This window comes from Daldinia caldariorum, assembly GCF_022478825.1.
Source record: "Daldinia caldariorum strain CBS 122874 unplaced genomic scaffold F4812scaffold_15, whole genome shotgun sequence".
NCBI classification, from domain to species: domain Eukaryota; kingdom Fungi; phylum Ascomycota; class Sordariomycetes; order Xylariales; family Hypoxylaceae; genus Daldinia; species Daldinia caldariorum.
In genome coordinates, this window is record NW_025953051.1 from 195,180 (window position 1) to 212,151 (window position 16,972).

The following is a 16,972-nucleotide window of genomic DNA, read 5'->3' on the forward strand; positions in this document are numbered from 1 at the left end:
AATTCTTAGTGCACATGAACATAGAAGTGCCGAACTAAGGTTTCCAGGTTATTTGGAGTCAAGATTTTAGGTATTTCATTGTCCAGGCATAGGGGACATCAATTTCTTTTCATATAATTGCTCCTAGATGTGACATATTTGAGAGGCTATGGAACTCACATTAGAAAAGCAATCCGACTAGTTTGGCCTAAATAGGGGTGGAATCATCGGTGTCTAACTACTGTGGTATGTAACTAGTATCCACCTTGCTACAATAGCATCGTTTGCAGAAAAACAATTAGCATAGAAACTGGAGTAACATACTGTGAACTCCTATCCATGTTAATAGGCGGCCATCATCATATCATATGTCCATGTCGTCAAGACTTGGTCGCCTCACCGACATGGACCTACGAATATGATCTTCCTCTTCGACGATGTGCATATCATCGCTGGGAAGTCTGACAGCGCGATCAAGAGCAACAGGCAATCCGCGGTGCCTACCCCTTATCATGACGGCGCAAAGGACTAACTTGCTTCCAGGGTAGAGTCCACCACTGAAGCTATACGCAGCGTTTGGAAATCCAATGCTGATACCCACGCATCCATAAGCGGAGACCACTTCGAAAACAACATTGAAGACCGAATAGGTGACTGGGTCTTCAAGAAAATGCTTGGTTTCGATGATCATAATTAGCAAGACAGCCAAGACCAGCCACCACAAGTCGTGAGAGAGTTGTCCACGGATCTGGTGGCTGATGAAGCTAATACGGCTCTCTTCTCGTTGGTCCGGCGCAGCCCCAACTCCATACCATTCCGCAAACGCAGCGCGAATCATCCGACTTAGAGACTGAGACTTACTACTCGACTGACCGCGCGAAATAGAACGAGTTAGAGAGTCACTATATAGAGCATCTTCCCCATAGATCCCTAGAGACCGTTCTTCGTAGACATTTGAATGCCTCATTGTTATCACAACCGGATACACGGAGATATACCTGAAGAATTATTAAAATTAGCACCATTCCAATCTCATGTAAGATATCTAGATTGCTTTGATAGAGAAGGAATCTCCGTGCACACTAGCGCCGAATTGTTGAAAGGAGAGGAGGAGCAGAATAAGACCATTGTTTGGGCTATAATATGGCTCTGGGGTATTGACGAACATCATGATAACATAGAGTACCTGGAGGCCGATAAACAATGTGGGGATGGATACAACGTAAAACCCTCCCGAGCGGACAGCTGTAATAGAGATCAGTACTAAGAAACACTTTATAAGATGAGCCAATCGCACCGAGAGCTTGAAAGAGTCCATCGATGATGCGAGACCCAAGAGGAATTTGCTCAAGACTCGAATTGCCGAGATTGAGCACTTCAAATGCTACCCAATCAGTGCCGTTGAGTACAAAGAGCATGAAAACAAGCCAGTATGTCTGACGTGACGGGAAGAGATTGGTATAGACACGCCGAGGGTATTTGAGGATATACTCAAGCGTTTCCTTCCATTCTACCAAATCGTTCTCGTAGGTCACCCACTTCAATAGCTTCACTGGAAAACTTTGGATCAGTAGCCGTCAATTTAGAGCCGCAAAAGGGAGAAGAATATCATTAGAACAGGTGACTTTCAGATATACTGGTGCGCATATTCCTACCAAGACTAAGAATTATCTTGAGGATATAAAGGGGCCATGATAAAAATGGAATGGGAAGTCGAACTTACAACTGCCCCATAAAATGAATCGTAGGAAGACAGGATACGCCGTATTGCCAGCGAGAATCATTAGTCCCATGATGATGAGTACAAAATATGAACTTCCGTAGGGAATCATATTTGCGTCCAGCACACTCATGCCGCTGTTATTAAAAGCAGATACACCATTGAATATACCATTCCACCAAGGCGAGATGGCATTCTCCAAGGCAGGTCCCGGTTGGTTGTTTGCTATCCATGCGCCGAGTGAGATGCAGCCGAGGAATTGCCACAGGAAAAAATACAGCGGAACGATGATAGAAAGGAGTTTGAGAGCTCGGTACTCAGTGCCACCAAGCTCTTCGCGTTCCTCACTCGTTAAACCATGAAACTGGCCATTGCGCCCGACTTTATGTCCTCTTAGATAGCTGCGAGGGTTAACAGCTGTGTCGGTGCTTGACAGGTGTCTTTGCGCGGTAGTACCGCTAGGAGCGATAGATGTCGACCTGGCCCCTGAACGAAGATCATCAGCGAACACGATGTGCTCGGTAGCAGTCGAAGCCCCTGTATCCCTCTCTTCGGCATCCGTAATACCGGAAGCTGGTGTGACATCCGCCGCTACACCCACGCTATGAGCATGGGTAAAGGAGCCGCTAGCACGGATATCTGAGTCCTGCTGTGGAGGAACAATGGCGGAAACTAGCCTCCTGTCACTCGGGCGAGATATGACGGGCAGATTGATGGCTGGGTGCTGCTCCCAAGAAGGGATACCATCGCCACCATCCTGCCCTGTTCTGCTCCTACCTAAGGTCCTAAGTCTGCGAGTGATTGGGGGGAGTGTTAAACTGGCGCTACGCCGCTCAAGGCTACGTTTACGCTCCTTGCGCACGATCTCTTGGAAGCGGGCTTCGAAGGCATGCTTGCGTACTAAGACAGTCCAGATGGACACCCAAATGGAGGAACCAATGATAATCAACAACCAAAGAAGCACCTGTTGCCAAGTGGTCATCTGACTGAGATTGACAGTATTAAGGCCAGCCTCTGTCATAGCAGAGGTGACCAGAAATAAGCTGTCGACATAGCTGATGCTGGCTCTGGGGTTCGACGAGCCCCAGAACACAACAGATGATATTAGAGGCACAATAAGAAAGTATACATAATGTATGGTGATAAAGTTCAATGGTGGTAAGAGCTTTCGGAGTCTGCTCATTCTATGGCTTTCCGAAGGAGGAAAAAAAAAGTAAAAAATAACGGGATCGGATAGACGAAGAGCGGGTAAACCAAAGTAAAACGAAGCGGGTTTAGTGCTAAAGAGGTCTTGGCGGAGCGGAAAAAAAATGAAAATTATTTAATTGAGCAACATGTTGAAAATTCTATTCCAGTTATTTTTTCGGATTCCAATAAGCCTCTGCTTCAATTGACCCGAGAAGTTTTTTGTCTCCTGCTTTTGCTTTTCCGTGGATGAAGAAAAGGAAGAAAGTCGTGCAACGATGACTTCAGTCCTTTTGACGAAAACATGACTTTATGTAGGTACATACCACTTTCCTAACCTGTGACAGGAGGGCCACCTAAAACAAACTTTCTTTTCGTGCATTACGAGATAAAAGACTTAAAACTATATATGTGAGGTACATTTTTCACAATATCAATTTACATACATCTGGAGGTATATATTAAGTACTTATCTCTACCTAATCTAGAGGTAAACATCTAAATTGCGGTGTGTCGTACCTAGTCGTACCCGCCTCTATCCACCTAGGTACCTACCTTAGGCTACCTACCTGCTAGGTATGTATTTTGTATTGTATCGAAACTTTCCAACCCCCTTTTACCTACCTTAGGTTAGGTTTAGGTAGGTTCTTCATATGACAAGTTGGGCACCTTAGACCTATCCAATCACGTTTGGACCGGGCAGTTGGATAGAGTACCTTGAAAGCTTCACATATACACATATATTAAGAGAATAGGCTATATCACCCGCGCACTTACGATAGTAACTATCTAAAAGCGCATTTAAATAAATGGCGCAGCCATTAGACATTAACCATATATTGATCCGCCTAATAGGTTGTCAAGTGTTGGTTATCTACAAATATTTATATCGAAGGACTACTATTACTCGGCCGAGTAACTTATAGAACCAACTTATAGCTCATTGTGCTCCTGAACGTCATCGGTATCGACGAGCAAGGTTCCAACGACCTCAGCAGCCTCTTCGACTTTGCTCGCAATCTTCTCCGCCACCTTTGCCGTTGCCTTCTCAGCAGTTTCGCTGACCTCGCTAGAGGCTTCACTGACAGCTTCACTAGCAGTAGAGCTTGCGCTGCTGGTTGCCTTTGTAACGATGGACTCAGGCTTAGGAACGCCCTTGATGCCAATGAGTTCCGTTTCGAATACTAGTAGTCGTTAAGCATTAGATCATCTTCAGTCCACAGCGCTCCAGCTCGTTACATACCAATGGTAGATCCGGCGGGGATGGGTCCAACGCCCCGGTTTCCATATCCATACTCGGGAGGGACAGTTAAAGTCCTAACAAGCAGTCAGCTTCCATTTGATATTCTAGGGGAAAGGTACCACTTTACCTTTTCTCGCCGATGCACATTCCCAAGAGTCCTTCTTCCCATCTGTACACGTGTTAAGACCCCGTAAGCAGTAAGAAGCGAGAAACGAAGGCGACGGACCCCTGGATGACTTGATGGCCCCCCAACATAAAGCTAAAAGGAGTGCCTCGATCGTAGCTAGCATCGAACTTCTTTCCGTTGGAAGCAAGCGTGCCCCTATAGTGTACTTGGATATTGTCCCCCGACTCGGTCTTTCGGTCGCATTCGACGGGGAGGGTCACTTCAATCTTCAATTCGGGAGAACTCGAAGCCAAGGCTCCGGCAGCGAAGGAGGCTACGAGGGACAACGGAAGGAAACGCATGATGTAGGTTCGGAATGCAATTGCCTATATTGAGATACGATTGGAAATAGATTTGAAATAGATTTGGGTGTAAAAAAAAAAAAAAATTCTAACGCGAGGGCATATAGAAAAGGAAATATCAACGAGATGTAACCGAATGTGTGCTCAAATATAGTGAAATCATCACCAGCTTTGTGCTCTAATCAATTTGCGGGCGGCACAGCGTCAGATCAAGATTGGGGAGTATCTTTTTATGTGCATAATGCCTGTTAATTGACCGGACAATAATGGAATCCACCTTGAATGCAAGCCACCCCCACTGCGAGACCTACATATGTAGGTTAGGCCGGCACTGAGGCACGTCAGTATTTGCCACAATGTTCTATTATTCTACCGCGTAACGGCCTCACAATAAGAATCTTGCACTTTCATTCGTGCATTTCGGTGAGGTTTTTGAAGCGTCGTCTGTCAGCCAACTAGGTACCTAAGATAGTAGCTGGCAAGGCTGAACCTGCCTAAGTGCTAGGTATAGATGTAGGTAACTATGTTCCTCTCACTGTATTTCGTATACGCATTTATCAACTTTCTACAGTTGTACGTAATGTAACCAATGAGTCTACGTAGTGTAAAGGCCTTAAGCTTGCGTGTTAATAGGCAAACTATATCATAAATAAAATTACGTACCTATATGAAGAAGCAGACAACTATCTCAAAAGACCTATTATAGAACTAATGTAACAAAGCACTAACTAACGGGTACCTAACATACCTAGGTGGGTAAGTCTAGGACTATGTTGTAGGCCTAAAAGGACTTATAGCTTTCTCAGAAAACAGGCTACCTAGGCAACTGATAGCCATCCACCTAACAAAAGGTCAAACAAGCTAGGTAACATAGCCCATAGCCACCTTCTTACGCCCCTTAGGTGGACTTTTCAATTTAACGTTTAGTTGTCCTGAGTAGCAACGCAGTAAGTGTATTTAGGTCATATCCTCTCAGATACGGCTGATGTAAGCGGTATAATCCGCACTGTATTTATTTTGGTACTTAGTACCTGGTACCTAATCGATTGTGCCTCACAACCCCAAGTCCCCCCGCGTTCTTCCAAGGTCTACCTAGTATTCCCAGTCCTAAGGATTATGTCACTGTACACTACCTGAATGCTTGTAATCAAATATTTGTGGTGACTTACAACACTAAAACGTTAACCCCCAATGTAACTCATCTTTTTACCTTCCAATTAATACTAGGTAAGCTAATATCGTTTTTCACCTTTTACAACTCGGGCTTCAACGATACCATGCCACTTTGCAAAAAAATAAAATTAATAATAATAATACAAAAAATAAAAATCGCTAAACATTAAGTAAGTAATGATAATATAGTTTCTATTAAATTTTTTAATATTTAATTTTTAAATATATTTCGTATTAAATTTTTTTTAAGTTTTTATATACGAAATATTTTTTTTAATTATTATATAAACAATAAATATTTATTTACAATTAATTATTTAAGCTTTTATTCATTTAAACCGTATAATTATTTTAACGTTTTAAAAAGGGTTTTTTAAACCGTATATATATTATTTATATATAATTTAAAAAATTAAACCATTTTATATTATAAATGGAAAATATAGCATTTATATTTTTAAACGTTAAACTTTTTTAAATAATTTATAAATATATATAAAAAAAGTACCGCACTATTTTAATTATATGGTATTACCATACTAATTAAATAATGCGATACTTTTTTTTAACATATTATTTTATTTTTACAAGTTATAAGATTATATTACAAGTTACAGGCACTTTTCAAATAGACCAATGACTACGAAAGGTTTACGTTAGATATTACGTTACGCGCGTACGTGTGGCACCCTTATTGGGGTATATATGCATCTAATAAGCAGCTTCGCACCTACCACCACATGCAAGGCCACACATACTGAATTGATTGAATTGAATCTAGTCAATTGAATCTAATCAATTAATCTAGTCAATTGAATCTATTTAATTGACTTGTAACGTGTAAGTCTATTAAGCTGTATACATACGGCTTATTTGATTGAGCCTCTTGAATTTTGAGCCGTTCGACTTTTTGAGCGGTAAACATACCGCTCAATTCAATTAAGCCGTATGTATATGGCTCTAAAAGTTGTACGTTTTACAAATTTATAACGTTAAGCGGGGGAGCCGCAAGGATACCATTCAACTAATGAATCGTGGAAATATGGATACGTTGATAAATTTGAGCCATTCATTATTATAAGCCGTATATATACGATTCGAAATATTGAGCTGGTATATATACGGTTTAAGAACCCCCCCTAAGACGCTAAGGTAACTCTCTTCTTCTTCTGACCAGCTGGAACGCTCAATTGCTCAATTTCTTAATTGCTGCCTCAACCGCCACAGGCACTACCACCCTTTTCTTCTCCCCTTTTCTGCCTTGAAGCTTAGGGTGACTCACGTCCTTCGGTGTACATTTATATCTTGACTCTTTCACTGCTCATTATGGCTGGATACGCCCCCATCTCGGTCAGCTTGAGGCACTGCTCATACTTGCTCCGGCTTGTACGTGTTGAAGCTAAACTTGTTCCTGTCGCCATGTGGCAGTACTCTCTCTGTATAAGATCTCTATTGTAAGTATCGAAAGGTAAAGTACTCTCTTGTAATAGGCCAATATCAAATATTTAAAGACGAGATGTCTCCTTGTTTCTGTTCCCATTCCATCTCCGTCTTCAACAACTTAGATAAGTTCGTCGCAATTTATATATCTCTATAATTTCACATATCATTTCACTTAAACACCTGCCACCACCAAATAATGGTATCATATAACAAGGGCGCTTCGAAATCCCCTTACACCATCGTTGTTGACGACCACTCCTCACGTTCGTCATCTACAAGTTCATACAACACCATGTCTTCCCACACTAGCCTAGGTGTTGGTTCAACATCTTACCCTAGTAGCTCCTCTGAGAGCTCACCTGTCGTTTACGAACAAAGCCGATCACCCAAAGCCGGTACGTGTTGCCCACAAGTACATCTTATCACCCTATTTGTAACTAACAATAACCAAAGATGGCTTCACAATTGACATCGTGCGCCGCTCTAAAGTCACTGTATTTAACCACCACAGTTCTGGGTATCAACACGATTCCCCAACTCCGGGCTACGGACAGCATAAAGAGAGCCACGGCGAGAAGTCGCACCCCCACACGGGTTCTCGTTAAATCGGGTCAACGTGTTTTTGATCATTTATGTCAGGCGCATCGGATTTTGAGGTTAGGATAGAATTTTGGGCGGGAAAGATTCTTAATTTGGGACAGGCACTAGGTTATACCATGAATTTTTCTTGTTATTGGGAACTGTATACCTAGAAGGAAGACTACAGGATCGCCTCAAGGCTACTAGATGTGTATAGTTACTGGCGGCATTTCATATCACTAAATATTCATGTGGTCGAATTTAATCTTATCGTCTCCACTCACGACCAATCTCTTTTCCTTATTTTGGGTACATATGTGCCATATAGCAGCATTATCGATTGGTTCATCATGAATGCGACTCCTATAAGGCTAGTCAGCGAGCATTTCATTCGCTACCACCTCTGCCATGAGGTGAGGTAACTGCATATATGCAGGAACATTAGGTTAGGTACGTATGTCTTAACACGAGAGGTGACCTAACGGTGACACCCCACGGAGAACGTAGTTGGGGATCGGCCAATTTTTTCCAACGGCTACCTGCCTTTATTTCAGCTCCTAGGGCTGAGGTGCACTTAATGTGCAGCCTTTGCTCTATTGGTACGGCTAGAGCACCAATGCCGGCGACCCCTGCGTATGATGATCTCACATTGGACAATGGCGACACCTATCTGTCCGACTGTAACAGCTAGGCTAACATAGAAACAATTAAACTAGTAACCTTATGAGGTAGGTATCTATGGGGGTGGGAACACGTGAATACGAGAGTCGCGATTTGGCTCTCAGGCATCACAGTAGAGCACAGGTCTAGCCTCACTCCTACATCTTTTATGAATTCCAGTTTGCTCGACGAATGCCACTTAACAATGTTTGCGCTGTGATTTCAAGAGGGACAGTTTAATGATACACTTCATTAGTAGCAGTAGCTGCTATACACGGTCCACCAGCTGTATAGTGACGTGCCTCCTATTTGAATGCCAATTGTCTTGAATTAGCCAGCCTGTATATGGGTACCTAGGTAGTTTTCCCACAGTACCACATGAGGATCACTATTTGGCCCCTTAGAACACATCCGAGAGCCACCCCCACCCCTTCCCTTCCATTTGCCTCTTTATCTGGGAACCATCTTCCCTCCTACATCAACCTCGATGATACTCATCACGCTCCTCCTCGAAGTAATGCGACATCTCCAGCCCAGAGTTCCTATACCCACATTTAGCATAGAACGGCTCATTTTTCGCGCCGCAGTTAAGAATATTCTTGTAGCATCCCAGATTAATAGCCACAGAATCCAGGGCTTGGATCATCTTCAAGCCAAGCCCTTTGCCCTGATGGTCCTTCGCGATTGAAATCTCCTCAATATGACCACACTTGCCGCGCTGATGTATACTGTTGTTTGTGTAAGAATTCTGTATAGCGTTCCGCTTTTTATGATAGAATAACCACCCAATACGCAGAGGAGGGGACGTACAATTTCTTCTCTACAATCAAACCACCTGTCCCCACGATGCGACCCGCGTGTTCGATCACTGCGAAGTAGTACGTGCCCTTCGCCTCTAGCATCTCGTCGAATTGCTCATTGAACTCGGCCTCGCTGACATCGCCCATCCAGGTGAGAACCCGCAGGCATTCCAAGAACCCTTTGACGTAGTCTTCTTTCTCTAACGGGCGGATGGTGAAGCCATCGGGAAAGGAACCGGCAACTTTTGGTGAGATAAGAGATGCAGAGAAGAGCGCTTCAGTGCCACCCATGGCTACATGAAGCAATTATGTTGTTTTAAACTTGGAATATAGAGGCGTGAATATGGTTATATTCTAATATAAGCACATTTGAAGATAGTTAATGCGGGGTGGTTTATAAGAGGGAGATGTATAAGTGTCAAATACCTAGGCCGAATCGTATCGTACAATACAAGTACAATACAAGTACCGAGTTTCTACATTTTCCGCAGCTAGGTATTCTTCTAAACCCTTCACCTCCCTCCGGTAGTTGCATATACCTATAGGCGGAAATCATACATGTAAGGTAAGGTAACTCATCTATACAGCCGAAAGGCTATACCTATCTTATAATATGGTATATATATCAATTCCAAGCCGAGTATTGAGTTCTCCATGATTTACTTAATATATGAATAGAAGTTAAACAATATGAACTGCCCCCCTCTACCTCCTGAGAAAGGAGCCCCCAGCCTACCTAGCATATTTAAAACCAGAGAAAGGTAGAAAGAGTGATATGACCTAGGTACTTATACTAATCAAATGTCTTTAATAAAGCCGGCAGTGAACTTGGACTATCCTCGAGGTACCCCTGATCGACTAGTGCGTCTATAGACATCTGCGCGTATTTAGTCGCCGTCTTCTTATCCTTTGCTTTCCAGTATAGTCGCGCCATAATCTCGTACTGGCTGGAGTAGAGCGGCGCAAGATCCTCTGCCTTCATAAGTTCCAAGACCTCGTGAGTGAGCTTGACTGCTTTCGTTCCATCCCATGCTTCGACCGCTTTTATGACTTCTCGGCGCAACTCCTTGATCTTGGCCCTGCGATAGTCGGAGGCGGCGACCTCAGTTTTGGATGCCGTACAAAGAGAGCATGTACATTCGAAACCCCATTTCTTCAACGCCTCCTGTCTTTCATCCTTGGTATTTCCTAGGGGAACATCTAACAGAAGTATGAGCGGCGGACTGAGTAGTACAGGTGGCCTAGGCAATCAGAACTTACAGGTAATGGTGATCTCCTCTCCTGGATCAATATCCCTTAGAGCAACAACACTCACGGCCAAAGTTGAAGGTGTGAATCTGATATAAGAACTATAATTTTCTTTAGCTTTTTCGGGACCCATAGGCTATTGTTACTATCAGCTCTTACTTTGGGCGACATGCATGGTTAACTCTCTGTCATATAATGTTAGCATTACTTATATCAAGGCAGGTAATCTAGTAGCAATCGACGAGCTCACAGAAACGTCCGGATATAGCGCCATATGAGATTCATCCGCCAACGTAAACGAGAAGGAGTTGGTCCTCAAAATATCCTCTACGATATCACCCGAAAAGGAGCTGCTATGAGCCAGAGAGAGCACACGATCCGGATCCGCCAACTGATCCACAGCTCTATGAAGAAAGCGATACCCTTCGGTCCGCATTACCGCAGTTGGGAAGTCCAAGCTTACTATCAATACAGCCCAGTCCGCCATTATTGCCTCGGCGCGTTTAATATGGCGCGTCGCAATTACCCCTTTTCCCTTCCCTGGAATATCGGCAACTTCATACGCCGGACCGGCGCTGTTGTCGAGGAAGTGTTTTATGTGAGTGTAGCCCGAGTCGTTTAGTATTTCAACAGTGCTCGCTGCAATCTCTGGCGTAGTGATTAGACTAATGCCTCCATTTCCGTGCTGCGAATTAGAGTAGACACAAAAGGTAGGTCCGGGCGTCTTCTTTGAGTCCACGCATTCCGGAGGATGAGTCCATGGTGACAAGTCAACCGGTCTATCGGCGGTTTCCCCATCAACTGGAAGGGGACATCCTAAGCGTGCTTGAGTCTGGAGTTCTTCTGGTAAGTTTAAAAGACATTGGCCGATAGCGGCGGAAATGTGAGTGTGAGACGCTACGTGTGGTATGAGACACCCCACGGCGCCGAGGAATCCAGGAAGAGAACCAGCTTGAGTCTTCATTTTTAGTTGCCATCGCTTAGAGCAAAGAGTAAAACTAGGCTGGCTTATAAGACTTACAAGCTGGTTATAAGTATGATATTTCTACGGACGATCTTAACTTTTCAAAGTCATCGCTCCCATGTCCGATTTCGTGGTTCGGTCGGGGATAAATAAAAACGTTCATTTCGAGCGCGATCGACCAACATCGCGCCCAGAGAGCCAAGCGAGGCCAAGTGTTAGGTACGGAATGCAGAGTTGGCGTGACTTTAGATTTTTCTACGGAGAATAGCGTTTTATGATAATTATCGCTAAGGATTCGCCTATTTCATGCTAGTCTTTTCTCGTCGCGTCTTGGAGGATTCCCTGTTCCCAAGACATATGGGATCGATGTCATAGCCAAAACTCGGCAAGGTAGTCCGACTTCCCACGAGTTCCGAACGTTCTCCTTGAGGCTCTAACGTAACTTAACCGCTAAGCTTGTGTTACTAGCCGCCGAATAATTAGAGGTCTCAACCGTAAATAATCTTGGCCAATGCCGATCCTCAAGCTCCGGCTAAATCTATATGTACGTCGTCCACCGGAGATATGCCGGTCTACCCGCCCGAATCGTACAGATTTATGTCTATCATACACGTGCATTGGAAACTTTGTATATACCCCTAGTTCGACAAGCCCTTACTCTATATATGATGATTCCTTTGTTGCCTACCGGGGACAATCCTAACGAACACTGGTATGAGACCGTAGGTAGCCGTGAAAAAGAAAAGTTAGACTGACGCTCTCCAATTATTTCTGCTTCAATTTTTATCTATGAAGCATATGGTACATATGGTAAAGAGTTTCTATAGGATATAAAAACTCTAAGATGCCTGCCTATATTAGCTAGCAAACTATGCCAAGCTTAATGCTCCAGGATTACACCAGGAGTCCACGTTAGTATGCACCGAGAATATTGGAATATCGGTAAATATAATAGGATTGAATACAACATACCTCTTATAATGTCAGCATAAGGTTGCTCTTGATGGATGTTATAGAGTGACATAGCAACCGTTGGGCTTGATGAATAGGGGTCCGAGTCCTTAGTTGCTAATACACCGAGCCTTCTTGCAAGATATATTATGCCTAGGACTACTGATGCTGATTAGCTATCATAATATAATAGTTCTGAGTTAATAAGCTATTAGCTAAATTCTGCCAAAGGGGTTATAGTTGGCAGCAGGTCTGTTACTTCATCCAATACCAACATTGCCTAAGTACCTAAACAATATGCTGAAATAAAATAACCAAATTGATGGAACTTGTTTATATTAGCTGCGAGGAAATTGATCCAGCATCTATTGGCCGAATATTTTCCAGTCTATATACATAGGACCTAGTTCAGCGGCTCAAAACTTGTGTATCTGATCCTTCTGATAGCCGAGTTCTTGCAAGATTCCAGGTTTCTTCCGGCTTCCCACGAGTGCGGTTTCCATCGGCGGGGGCCCGCAAACGAACACCTTGGAATTGCCTGGTTGGGGTGCTACTTCGTTCAGCAACTCCTTGGTAACGTAACCTTGTCTAAAAGGCGAGCCGCTTTCAGGTCGACTGACGGTATATGTGACGTGGAATTGAGTCGGGAATTTAGATGCATATTCGTCAAGTTCCTTTCGCAAGAGTAAGTCGGCGTCTGTATTCACGCCAAATACTAGGTTGATCTTGGTGTGGTCCTCGGGGTTTTGCAGTATACCCCGAATGAGCTGATAGATAGGAGTGATGCCGGCTCCTCCGGCAATAAGTAAGATTTCAGAATGCTTGTTTGGCTGATAGTTATATCCTGGGATTTTGGTGACGAATCGCAACGAGTCACCTGGTTTCAGGGAGTGTATATATGTACTTTGTTTGCCATTGGGGTACTTCTTTATGAGAAGTTCTAAAGCACCGGGTTCATCTAATTACGACTGGTTAGGTTATACGAATTTGTGGCGGCAATTTACCTATGGGCTTCTTACCTAGAGAGTTGATGGGTGTGTAAGGGCGCACGACAGGAAATGTGCTGCCCTTCGGCCAGGAATATGTTAAGAGTGCGGCTTTTCGAATGTTAGTAACGGTGAGAAAAAGGCTATGGCGTATTTTGATATATATATAGGTACCTATATATATTGGTCATTTCCACTTACACGTCAATGTGAGGCCGCTGACGGTATCGGGCGTGGGAAGCTTAAATCGCAATCGTCTAGTGTTGTGGTTTACGGCTTCGGTGCTCTCAAGCTCGAGAGATAAAAACGCCGGTCCGGAGCCGAAAGCCTTTTTAGGCGCGCCAGAATCCGCATAAGCAACGTTTCTCATGTACGTATAGTATATCCCAGCGCCGACGCCAACAATTGCAATACCACTTATGCCCCGGGATAGACGAGCTGCGGGGAACACTCTAGAACTCATTTTTTTTAAAACGAGGTAAGATGTTTTTGTTGTAGTGTTATGGGTATCAAGAAGAGGTCGGAAGGACTAAGGGAGGATAGGACAAGATATTAAAGAAAAAGATTGGGTTAAAAACATGTACAATCTATGCAGGGCTTTTGAAAAGAAAAAAGAAAAGCAAACGGACTTCCGCCGATGCTGTTACGCAGGATTGTTGGTCGAATAGACAGCACTTATAATAAATAAATGCCCTTGTAACAACGCCTCAGACACAGAAGAAAAAAACCAATATATCTCGATGCAAATAAAATCTATTCTTGCGATTCCCGCTATAAACCTTAAAGGCTTCTAAAATAGATAGAGCGGGAAGTTTAACTCTCATATTATATACCTACATTATTCCTCGGAGTTCGGAATACGTATATAGTCCACGGTAGCACGGCGGACGCGCGAGTCCGAATCCGAAGTTCTCTTACATTGGTAACTATTATCTTATCTAGTAACTAGGTACCTAAGGTGCCTTAGGAGGTATGTAATCGAATCACTGCCATTAGGCCTCTAAAGCTACGCCTTTGTCGGATGTTTTGCAAGCCGGGTTGCCGTGTGATATTTATGTGACCGGACCACTCAGCGTTATCCACTACCTAAAGTATCCACAATCGGTCCCGAGACATTTAATGTAGGTAGCAGCTGAGGTACTCTTCGATCTGTTTAATGCCGGGAAGGATTTACATAATAGGTACTTATTGCATAAATTACTTAAGGTATGCTGATATGTAAGATTTGATTCAGTTTAGGTAACTATTTACTATTAATACCTTATATGTACATGTATGTGGTATTTTCAGCTTTGTTATTTATCTCAAACTAAATCCTCATCATTAAAACATGCCACCGTTACCATTTCGTCTCTACGCCACCCTCGGCGTTCTGCATGTGGGGTTTCGGCAAGATCGACTTGCCCCGACTCGTTTCGCGCAATACACTTTTTTTTTTTAAGACGCGACCAAGACGACCGGCTCGCCGTTGGTAACGTTAATACACACTTGTCCGTTTCCGTCCGCGGTATAGGATCCGGAGCCAAAAGTGTTATTCCACGATTTGTTGGGTGCCTGTGTGTTAAAGCAGTGCTGTCCGCTTGAGCCAGATCCGCTGTTCGTCGTCAGGACAATCAGGTCACCACCGGCGCGGCCCCAGGCATAAGCAGTATCCGCAACATATAGGTGAGTCTGATCGTTACCAGCTAGACCGCCAGCCGCTTTCCTAGCGGCAGACAACTTGGAAATGGCTTTGTAGATTTCAGCATCCGTGTTGAAGTTGCTGCGCCAGAGATCTTCACGGTTGGCGGGGTCGTTGCCACCAGCGTATGCCTGCTCCGTGCCGTAGTATACAATCGGAATACCTCTAGCAAGGATGACGTAGGCGAGGGCGTTCTTGAGAAGAGCGAGGTCGTTCTTCGTGTTCAGCCACCGTGCATTGTCGTGGTTGTCAAGGAACGAGCCCAGAGCGGTGGGATCAGGGAACTTGGAGCTGATCTGGTCGTACATGTCGACAATCGCCTGGCTAGAACCCTTCTGCTGGTAAAAGTTGTTCATTGGGTAATACATAGGGTAATTCAGCAACCCGCCCATCAGACTGGCATAGCCCGAAACGTAGCTCGGGTCTCCGTCAAAGACCTCGCCGATCGTGTAGACTCCGGCAGCCTCGGAGAATCCCGGCCAGTAGTCTTTTTCGACGTGCTTCACCGTATCGATGCGAACACCATCAAAGTCATACTCCGATACGAGATATTTGATCCAATCCCGGTAGACTGACCGAACGTCGGTGTTCTGAGTGTTCAAGTCGGGCAGGTCAGCAATCCAGCAGTTCTCCACGCTATTCTGGTCAGAATAGTTAATTTCGCATTGCGAGTGATAGGAGCTGGCCTGGTTCAGTGGCTCCGGCTTGCGGTCCGCAAGGTTGGACGGGCCTACGTGGTTTGCGACCACATCGACCATGATGTAGATGCCCTACATTGACAATTTTCAAGTCAGCAGCAGTCCGAAGATAGGCGAAGGCTTTCTTGCATCAGGTCATGTTACCTTTTCATGTGCGGCGCTAACAAGAGCTTTGAGGTCGTCCGCCGTTCCGTAGTTCGTATTGATACCGTATAGATCAATCGCCCAGTATCCATGGTAACCCCCGTCGCTATCTTGATTTTGATATATTTGTTAGTTTTCTCAAAGAAACAGGGCAAGTACCTCACGACGATGAAAAGACTTACTGGTAACTACAGGTGTAATCCAAATAGCATCAAAACCCATGCCCGCAATGTAGTCGAGCTTCGATTGGAGGCCCTTGAAAGTGCCGCCGCAGTAAGCCGAAAGGTCGCCACATGCATTGCCTCCAGTGTCATCGCTGCTGCGGGCCACGCGGTCTGTGAGCGCAAAGTAGATATTCCTGCTTTTCCAAGCGCCCACGTCGGCCGAAAGGGCCACAGTGAACAGCTTGGAAAGGAGTGCGAGCGAAGTCAACGACGTACGCATGTTTGTAACGAGTTCTAGAGATTAGCGGCCCGGGGGCGAAGGTGTATAGAGAGTTTGGTGATGGCTTAGGTGAAGAAGGGGAGAGCGAAACAACAGGATCTGTTGTCACACTTATAGTGTGAGGACGGCGTGGTTCACGATTGTGAGCGCACGAGATTAAGACATCTCAGTTCAGCTCTCACTCCGTCCCCGCCTCCGATCACATTTCATAAGAGGCCGATTTCAACAATACGCGGACCGAGTCCAAGAGACTAACTAAAATAGCCGACAGAAGCTCCGTCATTAACTCCGCCATCCTTACTAGCAACTCCTATTGGATATTTTTTGATATGAGGAAGTAAGATTCATGGACAAATAGGTTGATAAGTTAGCTTAACACAATAGCACCACTAACAGTGAGCCCCATTTCCAGGTTCTTCATCCCCTGTTTCTCCTTTCCAGAAGAAACTAGGCTACCCCTTGATGCATAAAGGGGATCGTCACTCCGCAATGCGCGGCGCATTGCAATAGGCCGAGGGGGGATTCAGCGCCTGCGATTCGATTCGTCCAACCATGATTTGAACTGCGGGGACTCCACGGTTTTGAAAGTGGGAATGGCACCAACAT

The 16,972-nt window shown here is 44.5% G+C and overlaps 7 protein-coding genes across 7 annotated transcripts; 1 reads left to right on the top strand and 6 right to left on the bottom strand.

Annotated features, from left to right (window-relative positions):
• Positions 1-54: 54 nt before the first annotated feature.
• F4812DRAFT_438295 (TrkH-domain-containing protein) lies at positions 55-3,157 on the bottom strand. Its single transcript, XM_047934980.1, has 4 exons — positions 1,703-3,157; positions 1,277-1,531; positions 1,146-1,224; positions 55-977 (listed from the first exon to the last, which is right to left on the bottom strand). The coding sequence occupies exons 1-4, from the start codon at positions 2,880-2,882 to the stop codon at positions 344-346; spliced, it is 2,148 nt and encodes a 715-aa protein (XP_047787641.1). The 5' UTR covers positions 2,883-3,157; the 3' UTR covers positions 55-343.
• Positions 3,158-3,614: 457 nt separating this feature from the next.
• On the bottom strand, positions 3,615-5,034 carry F4812DRAFT_438297 (uncharacterized protein). Its single transcript, XM_047934981.1, has 4 exons — positions 4,354-5,034; positions 4,255-4,296; positions 4,128-4,201; positions 3,615-4,068 (listed from the first exon to the last, which is right to left on the bottom strand). Exons 1-4 carry the CDS (start codon positions 4,593-4,595, stop codon positions 3,818-3,820), a joined length of 609 nt encoding a protein of 202 aa, XP_047787642.1. The 5' UTR covers positions 4,596-5,034; the 3' UTR covers positions 3,615-3,817.
• Positions 5,035-6,920: 1,886 nt separating this feature from the next.
• F4812DRAFT_438299 (uncharacterized protein) lies at positions 6,921-8,099 on the top strand. The gene is made up of 2 exons (XM_047934982.1): positions 6,921-7,606; positions 7,665-8,099. Exons 1-2 carry the CDS (start codon positions 7,408-7,410, stop codon positions 7,814-7,816), a joined length of 351 nt encoding a protein of 116 aa, XP_047787643.1. The 5' UTR covers positions 6,921-7,407; the 3' UTR covers positions 7,817-8,099.
• A 354-nt stretch (positions 8,100-8,453) lies between these two features.
• F4812DRAFT_438303 (acyl-CoA N-acyltransferase) lies at positions 8,454-9,720 on the bottom strand. Its single transcript, XM_047934983.1, has 2 exons — positions 9,261-9,720; positions 8,454-9,178 (listed from the first exon to the last, which is right to left on the bottom strand). The coding sequence occupies exons 1-2, from the start codon at positions 9,539-9,541 to the stop codon at positions 8,929-8,931; spliced, it is 531 nt and encodes a 176-aa protein (XP_047787644.1). The 5' UTR covers positions 9,542-9,720; the 3' UTR covers positions 8,454-8,928.
• Positions 9,721-10,043: 323 nt separating this feature from the next.
• Positions 10,044-11,462, bottom strand: F4812DRAFT_461638 (SET domain-containing protein; the record flags this gene model as incomplete). The annotated part of the gene is made up of 4 exons (XM_047937903.1): positions 10,044-10,450; positions 10,511-10,599; positions 10,658-10,683; positions 10,749-11,462. The coding sequence occupies 4 exons, from the start codon at positions 11,460-11,462 to the stop codon at positions 10,044-10,046; spliced, it is 1,236 nt and encodes a 411-aa protein (XP_047787645.1).
• A 1,081-nt stretch (positions 11,463-12,543) lies between these two features.
• Positions 12,544-14,217, bottom strand: F4812DRAFT_438308 (NADH-cytochrome b5 reductase). Its single transcript, XM_047934984.1, has 3 exons — positions 13,601-14,217; positions 13,433-13,510; positions 12,544-13,371 (listed from the first exon to the last, which is right to left on the bottom strand). The coding sequence occupies exons 1-3, from the start codon at positions 13,860-13,862 to the stop codon at positions 12,830-12,832; spliced, it is 882 nt and encodes a 293-aa protein (XP_047787646.1). The 5' UTR covers positions 13,863-14,217; the 3' UTR covers positions 12,544-12,829.
• Positions 14,218-14,606: 389 nt separating this feature from the next.
• F4812DRAFT_118099 (glycoside hydrolase family 13 protein) lies at positions 14,607-16,589 on the bottom strand. Its single transcript, XM_047929430.1, has 3 exons — positions 16,105-16,589; positions 15,923-16,032; positions 14,607-15,850 (listed from the first exon to the last, which is right to left on the bottom strand). The coding sequence occupies exons 1-3, from the start codon at positions 16,364-16,366 to the stop codon at positions 14,837-14,839; spliced, it is 1,386 nt and encodes a 461-aa protein (XP_047787647.1). The 5' UTR covers positions 16,367-16,589; the 3' UTR covers positions 14,607-14,836.
• Positions 16,590-16,972: the final 383 nt, after the last annotated feature.